Here is a 20695-nt window from a genome sequence, read left to right on the forward strand (position 1 = left end):
CTTGTGATCTCAAGAGGTACAGTACTATTACTCGAGGCCGCAGCTTGATTCATTAGCGAGGATCGAAATATAAATTTTCTTTCCCCTGATTGGCTAATGATTCACTGCTGCGACAAGATCCACTGCGTATTGGACGACAATGATTTGATTTTCTTTTCATTTTGTTTTTTAGAATCGCTCTGTGACAGCCTGCATTTACGTGTATGCATATAGCTTGCTTGAACTCGCAAGTTACAGGTAACATTGTTTACTTGAAGATTACTTTCAACCAACGCTTTCTTGGCATTATTGGTAAAAGTAATTATGGAAATGGAAGTAAATGACGAAAAATTACCGCGTGAGCCGGAAAAGGAAGAGATCACAATGGATTCAAACAACGAGGAAGTAAGAAAAATAGACGATGAAGAAGACAGTGATAATACCGTATCCAGTTCGATAGAAAATAATAGAACCGATTTGTTGAAAATTCCTAATGCGACGAGCACCGATATAGTTTTTAAAAAACCGACTGTCACTGGACTTGAGCGTTTTCGAGTAGAAGGTAAAAATTCGAAAACATGCCCGGTTTCTTCAATAGACAACTCGGAAAACTTGGTTATGGTGGAAAAATCTCAAGAACATGTCAAGGATCCACCGTTTCCTTACATGGAACCTCCTTGGAGTGGAAAACCAGAAAAAGATTACAAAATGGAGGTATTAAAATCTGGAATCATTATAGATACTATTTCACTCATGGAACAAAGTTTCTACATCATTGGACGACTACCATCGTGTCACATATCATTGGCCCATCCAACGATTTCTAGGCATCATGCTGTCCTACAGTACAGATCGATAGATGATTGTGACAATCCTAAAGGCTTTTATGTATACGACTTAGGAAGTACTCATGGTACTTTTTGGAATGGTAGTCTTATTAAACCTAATATTTATGTAAGGGTACAAGGTGGTCATATGCTCAGATTTGGATGTAGTCAGAGAAAATTCATATTACAAGCTCCAGTGGATGATCAAGAAGAGGAATCTGTGTATACGGTATCGGAACTGAAGGTATTTTAAACTGCTTTTACTTTTAAATGTAATTATTGAAATACTATTTATATATATTTGGTGATATTTGTAGCAAATGAGATCTTCAAAGATAGAAAAACCTGATAATCAGGATGATGGATCGTCTAATGAAAACAAAGAGACTGATGGTATTGACTGGGGTATGGGAGAAGATGCTAACGAAGAAACGGATTTGCAAGAGAATCCTTTTGCATGCATTGGCGATGAGGAGTTAGTTTTAGAAGACCCTAAAAAAACCTTGAGAGGTTGGTTTGAGCGGGAAGGATATGATCTGCAGTATAAAACAGAAGAAAGAGGACCTGGTCAATTTTTATGCTGGGTACAGTAAGTGCCTATGTTGAATCTAATTAACTTAATCTCTATATATTGTGTCTGCAAGCTGTATTCGCGTTTCTCATATATTTCATTGCATAAATTGCAGACTACCCATGGATGATATTGTAGGTCACTCTTTGAAAGCAGAAGCTCTTGTCAAAGGCAAAAAAAAAGAAGCGGTAGTAAAATGTGCGCTAGAGGCTTGTAAAATATTGGACAAATACGGATTGCTAAGACAGTCTCATCATGGTGAGAGCGTGTATCCGATGTGAGGTCAAATTTGTTTCTTTCCTTAATATTTGTCGCTTCTTCTTGTAGAAGCAAAGAAACGAAAAACAAGAAACTGGGAAGCTGAAGATTACTATGATTCGGATGAGGACAACTTCTTAGACAGAACAGGATCGATAGAAAGAAAACGTGAACAAAGAATGCGCCTAGCTGGAAAATTGGAAGAAAAAGTGGAAACGTACAATTCCTTGGTAAGCTTGACAATTGTGCATTATACATTTCTTACAATGGACGTATCATTGTATCCGTAATTGTTTGCATTTCTTTCAGCTTGAAAAACACGCGAAAATTGTGAAACGGATCTCGTATCTAACAAATTCGATTAAAAATTGGCAACATGAAACTAATGCGAGGGCAGATACGTCGGAAGAAGACGCGTTGGATGCTTTTATGTCAAACTTGAGTTCGTCAGCGTTATCTAAAAACGACATTGTCAAGATGAAGCTGGAACTACTGACTCTTCGTAAAGAAGAGGCGAGCGTAATTAAATTATTGAATCTAACGCGACCAGCAAATTTACCGGCACTTGTTCAACAAACTGTAACAATAAATCCCACAACTATGAATGCTAAGGAAGACATATCAAAAACAAGTAAAATCCAACGTACCATGCTTGAACGTAGAAAGGTACGTTTATCCTTTCTTTTAGACATCTTTATTGACAGTTTTAATATCAACTTTCAACACATCTTAAACAGGAAAAATTTGATAATCGTCGGACAAAAGGAAACAGGACTGGATTAATAACACATACATCTGCCAAAGATAGCATGGAAGAGGAATTTGAAGAAGAATCGGACCCCGAAGATACAAACAAGGACGAATTAGGAGCTAAAGCTGATACTGCTGTTGCTACTGCTACTATTGCTACTACTACTACTGCTGCTGTTGCTGATACTACTACTACTACTATTAGTACTACTGCTGCTACCATTACTATTCCTACCACAACCGATGTTGAAAGTGCTGATACTATGATGGCTGTCACTACAGTCGATGCTGATACTACTACCTCCACGATTAGCATAAATACGTCTAACCGAGAAAAGAAACGTCGGAAAATGGTATCTTGTGATCAAGATATTTATGCCGACAATTATTCTATGTGGATTCCTCCACAAGGACAAGAAGGGGATGGAAAAACGAGTCTTAACGAAAAATATGGTTACTAAATTTACATTACACCGTTATTCAGTCATAACGTGGCTTTAATTAATGACATTTGATGTATTATATTGTAAATAAATACGTTTATTTATAAGATTTGTTTGTATGTTTATTAACTGTAAAAAATAATTTGAGAATTTATCTAGTACAACGGTTAGGTAAAAAATGTACCTTGTAAAAAAAAATACTCTATATTTTTGTATTTTCTCTGTCTATGGCCACGGGGCAGCACTGTTGCAATACACAAAACAGTCTCAGCATATATACCTATGTAATACGTTAGCCAATTGGATTAAAATAGAAAGTAATTACATTTCATGCTCAAACGTATTTCTCATCATTTCGTATATGTATGTAACATGTCCCTCCGGTTGAAGACTAAGTGTGCTTCCTTACTTTATAAATTCATAGATTGTATCCCCACCACGAGACTGATTTTTTGGAATCGTGGTTTTACTAATAGGCGATTCCTTAATCTTAATTATTCTTGACATTCGGTACTCGATACCGAATTACCTTCGGTATCGGTATCATGCCGAAACCATGAAAAAGTGGTTCGAACGAACAGTGGTTTTGGCTGTTTATTTTCTGAAATTATAAGTTTATCTGAAACATACCTATCAAGAGTATTTGTAGAAAATTTTGATATGTAAAAGACAGGTATAGATACATGTGTTCTACATACATACATATGAATCACAGATTACTTCAATAACTGTTGATAAATAGTTTAACACGTTTTCAACGTCAGTCATTCTTAGAACTAGTATGTACAATAAACCATTTTTTTAATAATTCTAGATATTAAAGATTTCAAGCAATCGATGAGCAACGTTTTTATTAGAGAGTGAAATGAGCTATTAAATGTATTATTGCGTAATGCGATAAGTTATAATGTGGGTATTTGGTTATGGTTCACTTATATGGAAAGCCGATTTTCCGTATGAAAAAATTTTGGTCGGACACATTAAAGGATACAATAGGAGATTTTATCAAAAAAGTACAGACCATAGAGGAATACCTAGTAGAGTATGTTTGCAACTATAATTTCTCCATGAAAATCTCTTTTATCCTTTATTTCCCAACTATGCGTTTATTCTATGCCATTTTATTGTTTGGCAATAATTTTTACTTACATTTCTCTTATTTTCACAAATTGATTTAATACAGCATAAATTTCATTTTAGCCTGGCAGAGTTGTCACATTGATAGCATCCGATAATGCCAAAGACGAAGTATGGGGTATCGCATATAAAATATCATCCAAAGACATAAATAAGGTTGTTAAACACTTGGACTATAGAGAAAAAGGTGGCTATGAAAGGAAAAGTGTACCCTTTTATCCATCTTATTCAATAGAAAACATTGGAGTACATTCACTAGAAAACAATTCAACTCAGGGCATCCTTGAATGTGCAAAATTAATACCATTAAGCGAAGATAATACATCATTTTACATCACAATTTATATAGGTGGAGAAGATAATCCAAATTATGCGGGTGTAGAAGATATTTCTACGATAGCTAAACACATACTTGTGTCTAGTGGTCCTAGTGGAACTAATACAGAATATTTATATAAATTAGCCTCTGCGATGCGAATAATAGCACCAAATGTATCCGACGAGCATTTGTTTACTTTGGAAGCTACCGTAAAGGCGCTGGAAGAGGAAGAAACTGAACAAGCAAAATTTGATAAAAATTCAGTTGTTGGAAAAAAATAGATAAAACACATATTTGATTAGAATATAACATAGGTCTAGGCAAAAAAAGAAGTTGTTAGAAATACAAAATCCGATAATACATCTTCTAATCTAATTTAAATTAATTCTACTTGAAACAATTCTATCAGAGTTTTAATTTCATTAAAGAAATGTTTTCAAACAGTAACTATTCCCAATAAATGTTTTTTAATTCATGAAGAAAAGTAGGCGACGATGAATAAAAAAGTATTAAATTTTGAATTCTAGTCACGTTATTTCAGTATAGTCAGCATTGACAAAAGTCATAAATTATAAAAATATACAAAGCAGCACACCTGTTTTCTATGTATTCATAGAAAAATAATTGCATACGTATCTATTCGATTCCGAATAACACATTATGTATCTATGTAGGTACATTTAATTTGCGCATCGATATCGATTTGTGTATTTCGCCCGTTAAATCGTAGGGTTATCAAACCACCATTTATGTTAATTTAAAAAAAAAAAATGATACAACTCAATTTTGTCACATTGAAATAATATTTTTGTAACGATAACAATTATTTACGTTTTTATATTACCGATAAGTTCAGAATTTCTGAGAAAAATAAATTCTTACATTCGTGAAGGAACTACTTTTATTACGCATGTGCGTGCATTGACTCTATGACGCGTAATGATCAGCTGAACGTATACGGTTCCGCCATTTCTTATTGTTAGAGCAACTGTCAAACCCAGCAGTTCGTCTGCGAGTCTGTTTCCTCTATGTACAGGCGAATACGATAAAACAAGCCAAGATTGGGTGATCTATTAACGTGAAAGCGTTTCGGACGCATCCGGGTGAGTTATCTTACGAAATTTTCTAGTTTTTCTATTACATGATTATTCCTACGTACATACATCCGTACATAGATGCGATTGTTCAGCTAAGACAAAATGGTGGTACGACGCAAACGAAACGGTGAATATGTACATGTCTTGCAATTATTTTACAGTCAAGAAAGTATCAAGTCCATAAACAAAATTATTTTCCGCAATATAGCTTAGAGCAGACCGATCTTTTCAATTACCTCGACCTACTATTATGGCTCATTTAACATTTGCTATATGTTATTGTATCAAGCTTTTCAAAATAGAACGAAGGGTGTAAATTTTGTACAGTTTTTCTGCTACTAGTAACCACATTACAAAAAGTTAACAAATCATATGCGGAATGGATACTAATACCTTTCTGAAAATCTACTTTTATTAATTTTGTTACACATTTAACAGAAATCCTAATAATCCTTGTTATAAAAATCTTATTGTTATTTTTGAAAATATTAAATAATTTCTAAAAAGCGAATTTGTTTAAACTTTACTGGTTTTCTACTGCTAAGCTAGCATAAGTAAAACCCGATTTGTGAACCCCACAAATTGTGTTGTTAGTATTTTTCGGGAATTTTTTGATCAAGGCATACGTATGGTTTATCTGCCGAACGATGATTTGCCATTGATACTGTAAATGAAAACAGCGCAGTTATATAGAATAAAGCTAAATTAGGATTATTCCAAAGTTCATTTTGTGTTTGAACGTTAAAAACACTGCGTAAGTTATAAAGTATAATATTTATGAACTACATTTATTTATAAATGGAACACATTCTTCTTTTGTAAAAGCGTTAATTAATTTATTTAAGATGCTATTTTCTTAATAATTAACCGATAGCGTATACTCATAATATTGTAATCAGCTGTAATCATGCAAGGAGATTTCAATTTTGCAGTTTTGTACTACAACATATTTTAAAAAATGAATGATATGATAATACGAATAAACGATTATTTCGGTAAAGCCTGTGTCACGGATAATATTTTTCATTTTGCGTTAATGGTTGAATAGAACCGTATAACATTTCGTAAGAATGTTCGCAAAAATTCGTTTGTCGCCGTAAACGTTCGGATATTATCCATCTGTGACGATGTAATGATGAGATGATGTGACGATTGACGATTGTTGTTTTACGATTTACAAAACAGATGCGACACGCAATCTAGAGCTATAGTCAGCCGAGTTGAGAACACGCTCAAAGATCGTATGTCGCTCCTCATGGGAACTGTTTTGCTCTTACGCAAACAAAGGAAAAAAAAGAAGTGTAGTACATGTGTATATTATAGTTTTTGCCATAGTTCTGTGCTCTTGTACGACCGTGTTTTTTCATGTATGTAAATAGTATGTATGTGAACACAATTTGATACACTTATACAACCGACAGTAATACAAAAACCCTTATATACCACCATTAATAACTAAACAGTCATTAACCTTCGAAATCTAAATACTTTTTTTAGTTACCCATTTCTGCCTGTTTTCAAATTTCTTTCTTATTTAAATCAGCATTTAGAAATAATTGAATTAATTGTACAATCGGAACAGTTTGATGTAATTTTCCAAATGATAACAGTTCAATTCTTATATCCGATAATTCGCAAAAGTGTTCAATTGTGAAATGTAAAGATTAATTGAATTAAAAAAATACGTACTGTATATTCAGTGATGTGATTTCATTTTATTACAAATTTACACATGCGTTTACAGCTAACCCTTAATTTTGACAGTTTGTTGCGTCAGCCGTTCAATGACTTTATATAGTTATTTTTCTTTGATGGTGTCTGTTCTGCAGTCGACACAATTTCGGTAATATCATTTGAGTATTGATACTTTATTAGAATATTCTATATGTATCATTCTAATAAATTATTATAACAATAAATCTTTTAAATAAAACTTAAAACATTTTAGTTATATACGTGGACACTTGATTTTGACGAAATAATTCGCGAACGTTAAAAATATTGAGAACCATACTTTAAAAAGTTCGACTCGTAAAAATATGCGAATACCATGTTTTCCAACTTTTTCGCATTTTTTATTGTATATCGTAAACAAAATTCGGAATTAACATTTCCAGAAAGTTCTCGAAGTTATTTCAAATTAACCCGTTTTCTCGTCCATTCATTGAAACCAACAAGACTACTAGTTTTATTATGTATGTTTAAATATTTGTAAACTTTCAATTTGCAACTTTCAGAAGTTGGTTTATATAACTTTTTTAAGATCTGTTATTGTATTATTGTTACAGATACAAGGCTAGCCAGCTGCGCCATTCTTGTTGTGTGACATCTGCATCATCAGCCATACTACACATCTTCTGTGTATTATTATTTCATTGTTGTTGTAGTTAGCTGTTGGTCACACATTGCAGGAATGGACACATCGGGCTTGCCTGTACCGGATGCAATCCACCCACTACTCAAACAACTGCAAGAAGCTTTGGTCCTAGAAGTAAAATATCAACCTAACCTTCAGTTACCGACTATGTCACAGGTAAATGTACAAGCTGCGGTGATGGAGTTTCATATATGTTGTGACTGTAGTAATTTACATTTTATACCATCCCATTTTTCAGAATGATGAGATAACAATCGGGGCTCGTGATGGTTCTGCCCATGTTTTGAGGTGTTTAAAAGTATGGTACGACTTACCATCGGATGTGTTTTTTATTGCCATCAATTTAATGGACCGCTTCTTAACAAAGATGAAAGCAAGGCCAAAGCATATGGCCTGTATTAGTGTATCTGCTTTTCATATAGCTGCTGTTCAGTTAGCGCAGTCCTTGGATGCTGATCACTTAGTCTCTATTTCCCAGTGCAAATGCACGGGTGGTGATCTGAAACGTATGTCGGAAGTAATACGGAACAAATTAGAATGGGCACCGGGTACACAACCTGTGACACCCTTGTTTTTTCTTCGATTATTTCACACTATGTTCCATGCAGTTGCATTACAATTTGGTTTAGGAGAGATATACAATAACATTGTTACGGTGAGATATATGTTTAATGCACTATGGTAAAAAATTTTAGCATTAAAATGACAATAACAGAAATTTATTACATTGTTTCAGGAATCCGAGCTTCTTCTCAGACTAGAGATGGTTGCTTGTGATGGTTGCTGTGCAAGTTTAAGACCATCAGAGGTTGCACTTGTTTTACTTTGCACATACTTGGATAGTGCAGTTAATCGACTGGATACAAATGCAGATACTACCAAATCTACAACCACTATACCTAGTTCCTCTGCGATCAATATGACTGTAATACCGAAACATCAGATACTTAGACTTTTGGAATTTGCAGTAGAACTTCAGAAAATATGTAAGGTAACGTTAAAACGTTAATGATTACATTATATTTTTCCAATAAAATCATTATGTCCGCGTTTATCTATTATGCCTGTTTACAGATTTCAGACACAAGTTTTTTCTCCACGCATGAGGCCGTAGGTGCTATATTGAGCAAATATAATGCTCAAGAGCAAACTCCTCATAAACAAAGACTGATATGGAGATTATCCTCTCGTACGGCGCGCCTTTTACGTCCAACTGATAAATTCACTTCTGTATTACCTGTTATCGCCGAACATGCTCCAGTTCCTTCACCGAGTAAAATTAGGTATGTTTATACAATTACTTAATTTTTTCTTATGAATAGTATAGCATCGGTAGATGAGAATATTTTCATTAACTAATAGCATGGAAATAATTTTATCCCTTGTATTTATAGAAAAAATCGAAAGTTTGGCCGACGCCATGGGAACAAGAGACGTTAAGTGGCAATATCGAGGCCTTAATGTGAGTCCGCAATTGCCATTATAAGTACAAGTTTAGAAATCGAAAGGGACGTGTTAGAATTTTTATTATATTGTCTTTTTAGGTACTGGATTAGAAGTTCAGTGTTTATCCGTCAAGCAATAAAAGAAAAGTGTAACTTTAATTTGAAATTAGAAATTAATAGAAAGTACAAATACCGATGTATTTACGTCGTACGACGAACTGTCAGATAGCTCTTTTGTATCATACATTGAAAACTCGAGTGAAGTGTACATTCACATTTTGTTACAGTATTCTAAAATGAAAAATCGAATTGATTTTGGATATATTAGTTTCATCGGATGTATACTTTTTTGTTTCAATTATACCATACGTTTTATAAGGAAAGACGAGAATTTCTGATTGAAATTTAATGTTTCATAGCTATATATGTATAGCACACGAGTGATGTGCAAATGAAGGGAATGAAGTCGAAACAGCAAATCGTATTTTACTAACGTTAAAGTTAATGTGATACAATGTTCATTGTAACTCGTACTTTATGGATGGAATTCTATTATATGTATATTTACACACGCACGCGCGCACACATATACACATACGTATGCATGCAAGGCGTGGGTTGTGTGTCTGCGTGTGTGTGTGTGTTTAGAAATCAAGGAAATTAATCATGCGCAAATATAAATTAAAAATTATTTAAAAGTAAATTATAAAAATTAAAAAACTAATTACAGTGATCAAAACATTTAATAAATCTAAACTCTGAAAATTTACCAAGAGCGATTTTTCTGATTGATGTTTTCTTGTGAGATTATTTAAATGATGTGTATTGTTTGAAGATAAACTGCGAATGAATGTAAATAGAGTAGCCTTCTGTTACATGTTTTTACAATATGTCAATGGTGTAAGAGATGCAACGAAGCATTTTTTATTGAGTAATTTAAAGAGCTTAACCTTTTGCCCTCGAATGGTATTTTGCAAATTTCCTTTGGTTTGTTTTCCAAATTTCTTGGTAGTGGTACACGAATATAATTTTTATATTAAATAAAAACATACACAATTGAAAAAACAGTAGGTAATGAAGGTGACATCTAAAATTTATAAAAGAATTAATGAATAAATGTGAGAAATTGATATATATATATATATATAGTGTTTGTAAACACTTATAAGAGTGCAAGAGGTTAACATAATTATTATGAATGCTTCAAACAAACTGTTTGGAAATAAAATAAAAAAAGCAAAAAATGTCAGCTGTGAAAGTATAATTTAAGTAAAATAATTTAAGATACATAGTATTACGTACGATTACATATAAGAGTAACATTTTAAAGCCACAATTTGTGATAGAATTTTTTACTAAAGTAGTTTTCAAACGTGGCAATTATTATATGGTAGCGAAATTGTCTCGAGCATTTGAGAATTAAAAATTCATCGTGTAACAATTTATTGTCTACTAATTTTTCACATGATAGCTTTTGTGGCAGTTTCATAGTGTTTAAAACACATCGAAAATAAAATAAAAATATTTTGAATTTATTATAAAAATTATTTATATTAAACAAACACAATAATTGTATAATTTTGATATATTGATCGCAACATCACGAATTCTTAATCTATACGCAGCGCCAAATTTTTAAACTAATTGTAGAAATGAATTAATACTTTGAAGCGCCGATTATTTTGAAAGAGATTGATTCAATTGTTATATGGCGTCTTTGCAGCCTTAGCCAGTTCACGCTAGTCATAAGTTGTATACATTAAAATTTCATTTTATTTGTAGAACGAATAGCAAAGAGTAATTCAAATTACATATCTTAGAATAATGCTAAAATATGTTAGACTGTTATCCAGAGATGTATTTAATCAAATAAGAAAACAAGTTAATTATTATTATTATTGTAAAGATCATGAATTCTCAGACATTTTTCGTTAGCATACATTAACCAGTATTACATGCAACTCTGTATATTTTCCGAAGTTAATTCTACCGAATCTTTTCTTACAATAAAATGCCAATACAAAGTGAAAAATTATACATTTTAGTATATGAAATAGACAATTTCACAAGTTTTACTCATTCTTCCTACGAAGAAATTTCATAAAGGAGAGATAATAAACAATAATACTTTAAACTTTTAATGTAATCAGTGACAAATTATAGATGTAGTATATGATTTTAGTACGATTTCACTTACACAAATTAGGTCAAGTCATAAATAACTTCCGATGCAACTAGGTAAAATCTATTGTTCGTACCTACCGGCTATGAGTCATTGGAACGAATAAATTTTTGTTATTACTAATTAGATAAGGGTTCAAAATAAATATACAAAATAAATGTCTGATGAAAAAATGGAAGTCATTTATGACTCGACTTAACAAAAAAATATATATATTCTTTCTTTGTATCTTCTATCTAAACTCATAAAAAAAGTAACAAAGAAACTTACGATGAGTATAAAACCTAATATTATTATTCAGGTTACTATGAAATAGGGAAAAAGATTAGAACTTGTTATTAAAAATGATATATTGTAAGATATGTCGGAAAACAAATGAAATTTTAAAATATTAAATTGTTACATTAACGTATTATTTGATGGGAATTGTTATTTTATAGGACAATATAGAAGAAACAAATGATTCAAATTCGCAATGCACAAAAAGTAGTTAATTCTGTTTTAATTTTTATATGTATACTGTACAATCAAATGAAAAGTAAAATTTGCAAAAGAGCTGTAACTGTTTGTTGCAAACAATAAGATACGGTACTGAACAAAACAGAGGTGTCGCATTTTATTAATGTGTGATGTTAGCGGCATTATCTTAAACATGAACATTAAATTTGTAATATAAAGACGTGTGTTTATAGTAAAACTGGAAAAAAAACAATCATATTCAATGATGATTTTTAATAAAATAACGAATACTAATTAATGAATTCATTACATATTTTCTACCCTAAAGCATGACGTCAAGGTATGTGGATGTACATACAATAAGTACGCATACATATACGTATGCACATGTATGTATGTAAAATTACAGTAACAATGGGTCCATTTCTGCACACCTTCGAGTCGACGATTCATCGCTGAGACAGAATCCACAACGGATTGGATACTTAGCAAAATAATGAGGATATAAGCGACAGTTTAGGGAGTAAGAAAAGCATGCAGGAACGGCTCCCATACATATACCCAACTATGACATGAACATAGCCACTACGTAGTCGAATATTTGAAGTGAGCACATAAACTTCAATTTCATTTCATTTAAAAGAGCGAAAGTTTGAAATCGACGATTTTCAAGTATCAAAGACATTTTTGCACACGATAACACAAATTTCTCCTTGAGCAGTTGATCATACCGCATTCGTATTATGACATCTACGGTACAGATTGACGGAAGTTTAGGCGAGGGTGTAAGTATTTATAATCTGTTAATTTTTTTAAAGCATGATTACTGGTAGGTTATAGTTTCAATAAACCGTAAATACTAGATATTCGTACAAATGTATGTTCTCAATTTTTGTAAGGGTGGCCAAGTATTAAGGATAGCATTATGTCTAAGTGCATTGTACAAAATACCAGTGAAAATTGATAATATTAGAGCAGGTCGGCCGAAACCTGGACTAGCTGCTCAACACTTAAAAGGTGCATATTTATAATTATGTAATCTATGTTTATGATTTAATTAATTTAAAAACAAATATTATTACAGGTATCGAACTATTGAAGAGTATGTGCAATGCAGATGTACAAGGAGCTATTATAGGATCGACTAGCATAGAATTTAAACCAAATTGCTTAAATTCAGACAACAGACATACATTTGTCATAGATATAGGAACTGCTGGTTGTATTTGTCTGTTAGCCCAGGTAGCATTGCCCTGTGCATTATTTTTTCCACGAAATGTTACATTAATTCTTAAAGGTGGTACAAATGTTCCTATGGGGCCACATATAGAATATCTTACAGAAGTATTAAGACCTTTACTTAATCAATTTGGAGCTGATTTTGATTTTAGAGTTGTGAGAAGGTACTGAACACATTATAAATAAAATGAGTTATATGCCAATATTTAGCATAAGTTAAAGATTCTATTATTTAGAGAATATTAATTTTTTATTGACCAATGGAGGGGTTATTATCCAAAGGGAGGTGGAGAAGTGCATTTATATATAAAACCTGTTCGTGGTCTGAATGCTGTTAATTTAATTGATCCTGGTGTACCCAAGGAAATAATAGGATGGGCATATGTTGCTGGTGTTGTTCATATTAAGGTATGTATTCCATATACCATTGTGTCAACAAACAAGTGTGCAGCTGCTTTATTTTTAACAAAATTGTAATTTTTCACAGGAAGCACATAAAATGGCGAATGATGCTAAAGAAGTTTTGATAGATGGTTTTAATAAACACAATATTCCAATTCCACAAATAAATATAGAATGTTATAAGGAGGATAGAGCCATAGCCTTTGGAAATGGGTCTGGTATCAAGTGAGATATTACAGTATTCTAAATGAAAGAATTTCATGAATTCTATTTAATAATAAAACATAATTGGATATTAGCATAGTGTGCAATACCACAAGTGGATGTGTCTATGGTGGTTCAGGATTGGGTGGCAGTCGTCAAGAACAAGTTATACCAGGTGTACAAGCAGCTAGTGAAATCTTAAACGCAATTTTGGCCGCGTCTTGCGTTGATGAACATGCTCAAGATCAGGTATTTCTATCTATAATATAATAAAATTATATTAATTATGTAATTGAACTTTTCTTAATATTTATGTATTTCAGTTAATAATACTAATGGCTCTAGCAAAAGGTACTTCAAGAATTAAACTTGGAAGTCAAAAACTAACTTGTCACACCGAAACTGCTATAAAAGTGGCAGAAATGATGTTGAAGCATTATAATTTTCGGTTTGAATTGAGGGAAAGAGAAGTTGGAGATAACATTTCATATACTTTAGAGTGTGAAGGTTGTGATTATAAACCTTTAGCGAAATGATAGATAGCTGTCGTACGTTTTTTATCGTAATTATAACGCAGTCTCCTTAAAAATAGTTCTGAGAAAAATATATTACATATAAGGCTACGAAATTGTTCGGGAGAATCTACTGTATCGATAGCGTATACAAAAGCCGCTGACAATTGCGAAATCTAATCAAATGCTTTTTAAAGTGTTGTTAACATCTGTGTTAGTTAATTATATTTTGCATTCATTATTTCCGTTAATTATATTTTGTATTCTACATTCTGAGAATTTTTACACATCACTATATACTCGAACATACATGCTCGTGAAGTATGAAATACATGTATTCTTCAAATATAAAATAATATATTGTTGGAAATAATAGTAATAATAATAATATTTAAAAAGACTATACGCGACATATGGAGTGATCGAAAAAATTTGTAATCTTGACAGTATCACGATTACCAGCAATTTTAGTACATCCACGGAGGGTGAAGACCAGGGTGCAAAAGGGTTAATATTAAGAAACTCGGTACAAGTTGTTCTTTGGTAATGAAACTTGGTTTACTTTAATTTACATTTACGAATATCTAAACTATTATAAAGCAATTAAGGAGTACATTTTATAAAAGAAAAGCTTACTATTATTTACACATTCGTTATTCGGAAATCATTTTTTATTCAGTTCATTCCTGTTTTTGTCGAAAAAATGGTTCTATCGTTCGTAAAAATTCCCTTTCAAATACTTCATCTGAAAACCGGCTTACGGACGCCCTGCAAATACATATATAAAAATATTTATGATAATCAATTTTTTCCATTAGTTGTCCTATTAATACCTGGCAGTCGTTTTTATGATATTTCTGTCTTCTGGGTTCATACTAATAATATGTGCCATTATCCTTGCATACTCTTCAGCTTCTTCAGCCAAAAAACCATTTTGCGATCCTGGTTGAGTCTCGATTATATCAGCTCTAGAACGATCAATAAATCCATCAAGATATTTTTGTGCTTTGTTTTACAATATTTTTGACTTCTCTTTTTTTTCCTTAACAGAAGATTACCTCGGTCCTCCAGAAGCATGAGCTATAACAATTAATCCTGCAGCCATACATTCAACTACGCTGATACCGAAATGTTCGTTCCACATAGTATGTAATCCTATTGTTGCCCTTTGAAGTTCCGACACTAGCTCGGAATATGGTATATTTAATTTAAATTCCACGTTTTCGTCTAATGCAAAATGTTTCGATAAATCCTGCATGTCTTTAACACGTACTTCATCTTCCACATTTCGGCAAGATCCAATAAGGATTAGGCGAATCTGGAATGTTTGTGTAACGTGATCACTTTCGACATTTAGTAGAATTTATATGAAATATACCTTGTCCCAAATTTCCTCTTTAACAATTGATCTAAGTTCATCCATCGCTCTTAGCATTAACGGATGATTCTTTTCTGGTCTGAATTGTGCAACTGAAACTATCCGAATAATATCGCTTTTATCATCCTCACTAAGAAGTTTTAATTCTGTTAAGTGTTTCACGTCGCACGGTGGATATATTCTATGAGTTTTTAATGGACACTTCCAAATTGCGTTAATGTGATCTTCTGTCCAAGAAGAATTCACCATGATAATTTCAGCACAACTGCCAGCCCATCCATAAATCTAAAGCGAATGTCATTCATCATGATTCATAAGCTGATTATACTTGTATCATATATTTTTCAATTCGAATTTACTTACAAACGCAAACAATTTGTAGTAAGCGATTTTAGCTGCAGATAGAAATGGATTTCTGGCTATAATACGTCTGTTATTATGCGAAATAACTCTTCTATAAATATGTCGCAACATATCAGTTGAAATTGTAGGATAATGCGTGTACGTTGCTATTCTACATCCACCGATATATCTGAATAACGGATATGTAAATGCATAACCCATTGTATCAATATAAATATCTAAAATTACATTTTACATATATGTTTTGACAAGACATAAAGCATTTAATGAATACAATAATCGCAAACCTGGTACATAGCTGTTTAAAGCTTCAATGCCTAACCAAATCGATCCTAAGCTTTGCCCCAAAAGGGTAAAATATGGATACATCATAGCTTCCACCCATTTGCGTTTATGTAAATAAATAAATTCAATTTTTCTTTCAATTTTAAAATTGAATACCGTTTCTGCTTTATTGATAATTTGTTCTGGATCTGCATCAAGGTCTCCCGTATAAATTACAGTATGTACATCTGGATATCTGTAATAAATAAAGAATTCAAATTAGTAAGGATTTTTATATTCTACAAATACAGCTGGATCGAGAGTAAGGTTTATGTACCTGGTTTGTATAGCTCTAACTGCAGCCCATAGTACCCTTTCACCACCACCACCCGAATTACAATACGGATGAAAGATGCCAACAACAGTTCCTTTATGAGATCTTTCTTTTCTCCTTTTGGAGTATAGTCTTTTCCACGTTACAAATAAAATAGGTATAGCAACAATTATGCACAACAGTTTGCAAATGAAAAGTATAAATATCATATTTAATGATAAAGCTATAGATATCCTAAAACGAAAACAGAAAAATTTATTAAATCTTCAATTACAAATTAACATATTGAAATCTTACATGAGTGCCCAGAATATCGTCTTCTTGGCTTCGGAAAAACTTAATTGTCAAAAAATTATTTTGACACGAGTATCCGTGCGGTTATTTGTAGTAGTTTCGTGTGTTAATGCTATGAAACTTTAATCAATTAAATAATGTCTCGCGTTAGGTTAATTTTTACATGTGAATCGAACAAAATGTATACGTAATATATATGTATTCAAGTGTAATCTTATGCAAATTTTATTGTTATCTCAACAACTGCTTCAGTCATAATTTTGTTCTTTATTTAATATATTTAAACTGTAGCTTACAATGATATTACAATTTTACACACATGCATACATACATAGCTACATAAGTAATGTACATTAAATGTATTCTACATTCTATACCTTTAATACTGTACAAAGTAAATATCTGTTTGCAACGGAGTCGTAGATTTTAGAGTCAAATGCATTATTCTGAAGCAAACGCAGTTCATGATTACCGTTTAAAATTTTTAGATTATTCCTGTTATTTTCCCTATTATTATTAATACCATTACCTGTATCAGCGTGAATGATTCTGACCATAATTTTTATAAGTTACAATACGCATTTCGATAAAGATAAGAATTACTAAGCATTATTAGATCCGATCAAGGTTTGACAATATGCATAGATACATACATACATACATACATACATACATACATACATACATACATACATACAAACATACATACATACATACATACATACATCCAAACATACAGTAATGGATCCTACTCTTACGCACTTTTTCTTCTCCCTAAGCTGGCACGCACATCCCCACCATTTTACTGCTCATCCAGCTCCGCGCAAGTACTATAGAAAACGATGGAGAGAAACACAATGGATAGAAAACCTTATTTCGCTGTGTGTGCGGCCCCCACTCTTTTCCTGGATTTGTTCGGTTGGCGCGCCATCTTGAACCGTCGTGAAATTCTATTTGTAAAAAAGCTTCTACTTTCAAATGACTGAAATCTGTTGCATCCGTATGTTTGCGAAAATTGTTGAATGTACTCTGAGGTAAATATGTTTCCCGAAAATGCTTCATGGCGATAGATTATTATAACGGCGAAAAATGAATTACAAAAATTAACAAATCGACAAATTCGATGCGACACGTTTTCCCGTAGTTTGATCTATTTAAACTTTTGCACGGGTTAGTTTTTCATCTAGAAACATAATTCTGAGGGAGTCCAGAAAAAATGCTATGGTCGAAAAATAAGGTCCACCACATAGTTGAAGTTTAGTATAAATAAATTATACGATGCAAATGCTGTTACTCACTGCTTGTAATTTACTGAAGTATAAAATATAAAGTTATGAAAGTAACAAATATGTTATTCCTGCGTAGTAAGTACGTGAAGATTTATTATCAATCGATTTATTCGTTGGTAGGAAATGGTAATTATTGAATTGATATATAGTACAAAATGGCAGAATCATCGTCAAATAGAAATACTGACCATTTAATTAATCACTGAAAAATCGGAGTTTTGGAGATGTCCGATGGAGGGTTTTCCTTTTCTACTGAACAACTTCTCACGAATTAAAATTTTATAACATCATTCATGACAATTTCCACGTGCAATGCTTACTTGGAGAAATTCGAAAAGCAACTAGATGTAATTCTAACGGCTAACAAACTAAATTGCAAAATAGCCATTAGAATGCTTTATCATATGTTTAATTATCGGAAGCGTTATAAATATTGAGACATCGGAAATAAGAAATTTATTAGTGAAAGATATTTTATTAAATAATGAATAAGCAATATGAAAATCATTGTTGACCGTTACTATCAGGTAGGCGTCCTGCGCAATGTTGTTGTTCAATTTGTCAGTCTGTTATTGTTCCCGTAAGTATGTAGATGTGTTTCGAAAAGCGCTCCTCGAAAATATTCTAACTAAATTTTTCTGATTCAAGATGGACTTCCATTGATTACTGCTGACCCTTGGTCCACCTGTGGTCACTAGCGACCATCCTAGTAGTCAGTTGTGGTAATTCAAGTGGTAATCAGTGGTCATTAATTCGATAAGGTAGTTAAGTGAGTAACTAATATTATATGCAAGTCAAAATTAATTTTTCCAAGTATTAAATTGCAAGAAACAATTAATTTATTAACGCAAAAATTTCTCGAGTTATTCTGGTTGAAAAAAATTGTTTCACATCTCTGATTCCAACAATTATTGTCACTAACATGTTAAATGTAAAAATAGAAAAGTGAATGCTTGACCATACTTCTAACTATCGGAAATGTTATAAATTTTTAGACATCGGAAATAATAAATTTATTAGTGGAAGATATTTTTATAAATAATGAATGAGCAATAAGGAAATCATTGCTGACCGTTACTGACAGGTAGGCGACCTGCGCAATGTTGTTTTTCAATTAGTCAGTCTGTTATTGTTCCCGTAAGTATGTAGATGTGTTTCGAAAAGCGCTCCTCGGAAATATTCTAACTAAATTTTTCTGATTCAAGATGGACTTCCATTGATTACTGCTGACCCTTGGTCCACCTGTGGTCACTAGCAGCCATCGTAGTAGTCAGTTACGGTAATTTAAGTGGATATCAATTATGATTTAAGTGGTTATCAGTGGACACTCCAATAATCATCAGTGGTCATTCAAGTGTTTCTCAGTGGTCAATTCTGGTCATTTTTCCAAAATGCTTCCTCATATCTGCTCTTCATGACGTTGCTTTTTTCTTCTGCTGCCTTTCTTTGCTGTTGCTGTTGCTTCCCGAGTTAACTTCAGAAAAAAATGTGAGTCGCACACTCCTCTTTTATTACGCTATAACGTTTGAGTCTCCACTCCAGCAACCTCCACGTGGTGAGACTCGGGCAATCCATGTAATTGCCGATTTTGAATCAGCTGTAAATTCGTTTACAACTAATTCTAAATCTGTAATTACATGGAGCTAATGGCTGTGATTTGGTGATGGGTAGTTTTAAGTATTAAGTAGAATTTGATTTTCTTGTGTTACTTCTTCAAGTAGAAGGTTGCGGGATGGACTTGAATTATGTTTGCTGCGGTTCGACGTCGCAAAATTGGGATCCGTACCAGACGAACATTTGGCTAGCCGGAAGATTTCGTGGGAGTGTTTGCTGCTGCTGTTCTTTGCAACTACGTGGATGGAAGTGGTGAACGGCTCATGTGTGACGGAAGCAGGGATCGAGAGTATCGTTGCGGGCTTCTTCGCCGGCATGTCTTCCTGTTCCGGAATTCTAAAGCAGCTGTCTTCTGTCATCAAGTAGTGAGTGAATATTTTAAGAAATTATTACGTAGAAATTGTAGTATTTTTTAACGAGTACAGTGACCAAAGGGTTGCCCGGCATTCCTTTGAGTGGTAATGTGTTTGTTAGTTAGGTAGGGTCTTTCTGCACGTGGCGATTTCTTTCAATATTTTCAGTTATTGCTAATTTTATTTCGAAAATGTCAAAAGATCGGTCTTTTGGATCATGCGTTCAATATAACACGAATGTTGCAAAAATTATATCGGTACATTTAGTGTACCAATATAACGAACAACTTTCATCCGATTAATCGTATTAGAGATCGCGTGCTGAAAGACGGCCCCCTTTATATAAAATATATTTCTTAAAATTCAAAGTAGAGTCTCACTTTTTCTTGTTTTCATATTTTTATTAAACTTATTCGTACGAATCTTTTGCATTATTATTATCAATTCATTAAACGTATTTGAAGATACTTTGAAATTATTTTTATCAAATCATTTAACGTATTTGAACATTGAAATTATTCCTATGAAATTATTATTATTAATCGTACTTGTTTTTTAATGAATTTCAAGTATCCCTCCCCGGAAACTAATGACACTTTTTAGAT

General features: G+C 32.6%; 5 protein-coding genes across 11 annotated transcripts; 4 read left to right on the top strand and 1 right to left on the bottom strand.

Annotated features, from left to right (window-relative positions):
• Positions 1-176: 176 nt before the first annotated feature.
• On the top strand, positions 177-2937 carry LOC144477076 (kanadaptin). 2 transcript variants are annotated; one of them, XM_078194514.1, is made up of 6 exons: positions 177-1035; positions 1124-1395; positions 1493-1635; positions 1705-1865; positions 1945-2301; positions 2373-2937. In XM_078194514.1, the coding sequence occupies exons 1-6, from the start codon at positions 304-306 to the stop codon at positions 2844-2846; spliced, it is 2139 nt and encodes a 712-aa protein (XP_078050640.1). In that variant the 5' UTR covers positions 177-303; the 3' UTR covers positions 2847-2937. The 2 variants fall into 2 exon arrangements, with proteins under 2 accessions (XP_078050640.1, XP_078050639.1); XM_078194513.1 differs by having other exon boundaries at positions 178-1050.
• An 81-nt stretch (positions 2938-3018) lies between these two features.
• Positions 3019-5121, top strand: LOC144477082 (putative glutathione-specific gamma-glutamylcyclotransferase 2). The gene is made up of 3 exons (XM_078194533.1): positions 3019-3501; positions 3643-3870; positions 4029-5121. Exons 2-3 carry the CDS (start codon positions 3736-3738, stop codon positions 4563-4565), a joined length of 672 nt encoding a protein of 223 aa, XP_078050659.1. The 5' UTR covers positions 3019-3501; positions 3643-3735; the 3' UTR covers positions 4566-5121.
• Positions 5122-5246: 125 nt separating this feature from the next.
• On the top strand, positions 5247-10481 carry Cycg (cyclin G). The gene is made up of 7 exons (XM_078194528.1): positions 5247-5387; positions 7670-7914; positions 7997-8413; positions 8495-8749; positions 8833-9041; positions 9153-9220; positions 9303-10481. Exons 2-6 carry the CDS (start codon positions 7795-7797, stop codon positions 9196-9198), a joined length of 1047 nt encoding a protein of 348 aa, XP_078050654.1. The 5' UTR covers positions 5247-5387; positions 7670-7794; the 3' UTR covers positions 9199-9220; positions 9303-10481.
• A 1768-nt stretch (positions 10482-12249) lies between these two features.
• On the top strand, positions 12250-14760 carry Rtca (RNA 3'-terminal phosphate cyclase). Its single transcript, XM_078194522.1, has 7 exons — positions 12250-12629; positions 12744-12861; positions 12929-13247; positions 13350-13491; positions 13571-13710; positions 13785-13938; positions 14013-14760. Exons 1-7 carry the CDS (start codon positions 12588-12590, stop codon positions 14223-14225), a joined length of 1128 nt encoding a protein of 375 aa, XP_078050648.1. The 5' UTR covers positions 12250-12587; the 3' UTR covers positions 14226-14760.
• A 71-nt stretch (positions 14761-14831) lies between these two features.
• On the bottom strand, positions 14832-17636 carry Alg11 (ALG11 alpha-1,2-mannosyltransferase). 6 transcript variants are annotated; one of them, XM_078194517.1, is made up of 10 exons: positions 17364-17519; positions 17212-17280; positions 16838-16954; positions 16544-16774; positions 16230-16462; positions 15943-16160; positions 15580-15864; positions 15260-15519; positions 15035-15169; positions 14832-14969 (listed from the first exon to the last, which is right to left on the bottom strand). In XM_078194517.1, coding segments are annotated over exons 3-10 (1452 nt in total). In that variant the 5' UTR covers positions 16840-16954; positions 17212-17280; positions 17364-17519; the 3' UTR covers positions 14832-14881. The 6 variants fall into 6 exon arrangements, with proteins under 6 accessions (XP_078050643.1, XP_078050644.1, XP_078050642.1 ...); XM_078194518.1 differs by lacking the exon at positions 17212-17280 and having other exon boundaries at positions 16838-16946; XM_078194516.1 differs by lacking the exon at positions 17212-17280.
• Positions 17637-20695: the final 3059 nt, after the last annotated feature.

The sequence above is a fragment of the Augochlora pura genome, chromosome 11 (assembly GCF_028453695.1).
Source record: "Augochlora pura isolate Apur16 chromosome 11, APUR_v2.2.1, whole genome shotgun sequence".
NCBI classification, from domain to species: Eukaryota; Metazoa; Arthropoda; class Insecta; order Hymenoptera; family Halictidae; genus Augochlora; species Augochlora pura.

Bases quoted from the DNA above. Each gene is read 5' to 3' on its own strand.
- LOC144477076 (XM_078194513.1), top strand. From the start codon at position 304: ATGGAAATGGAAGTAAATGACGAAAAATTACCGCGTGAGCCGGAAAAG. The intron at 1,636-1,704 runs GTGAGAGCGTGT...TTCTTCTTGTAG, and splicing joins GCTAAGACAGTCTCATCATG to AAGCAAAGAAACGAAAAACA. The intron at 1,866-1,944 runs GTAAGCTTGACA...CATTTCTTTCAG, and splicing joins TGGAAACGTACAATTCCTTG to CTTGAAAAACACGCGAAAAT.
- LOC144477082 (XM_078194533.1), top strand. From the start codon at position 3,736: ATGTGGGTATTTGGTTATGGTTCACTTATATGGAAAGCCGATTTTCCG. The intron at 3,871-4,028 runs GTATGTTTGCAA...ATTTCATTTTAG, and splicing joins ATAGAGGAATACCTAGTAGA to CCTGGCAGAGTTGTCACATT.
- Cycg (XM_078194528.1), top strand. From the start codon at position 7,795: ATGGACACATCGGGCTTGCCTGTACCGGATGCAATCCACCCACTACTC. The intron at 7,915-7,996 runs GTAAATGTACAA...CCCATTTTTCAG, and splicing joins AGTTACCGACTATGTCACAG to AATGATGAGATAACAATCGG. The intron at 8,414-8,494 runs GTGAGATATATG...ACATTGTTTCAG, and splicing joins TATACAATAACATTGTTACG to GAATCCGAGCTTCTTCTCAG.
- Rtca (XM_078194522.1), top strand. From the start codon at position 12,588: ATGACATCTACGGTACAGATTGACGGAAGTTTAGGCGAGGGT. The intron at 12,862-12,928 runs GTGCATATTTAT...ATATTATTACAG, and splicing joins AGCTGCTCAACACTTAAAAG to GTATCGAACTATTGAAGAGT. The intron at 13,939-14,012 runs GTATTTCTATCT...TATGTATTTCAG, and splicing joins ATGAACATGCTCAAGATCAG to TTAATAATACTAATGGCTCT.
- Alg11 (XM_078194518.1), bottom strand. The intron at 15,520-15,579 runs GTATATTTCATA...CAAACATTCCAG, and splicing joins AAGAGGAAATTTGGGACAAG to ATTCGCCTAATCCTTATTGG. The intron at 14,970-15,034 runs GTATTAATAGGA...ATGTATTTGCAG, and splicing joins ATCATAAAAACGACTGCCAG to GGCGTCCGTAAGCCGGTTTT.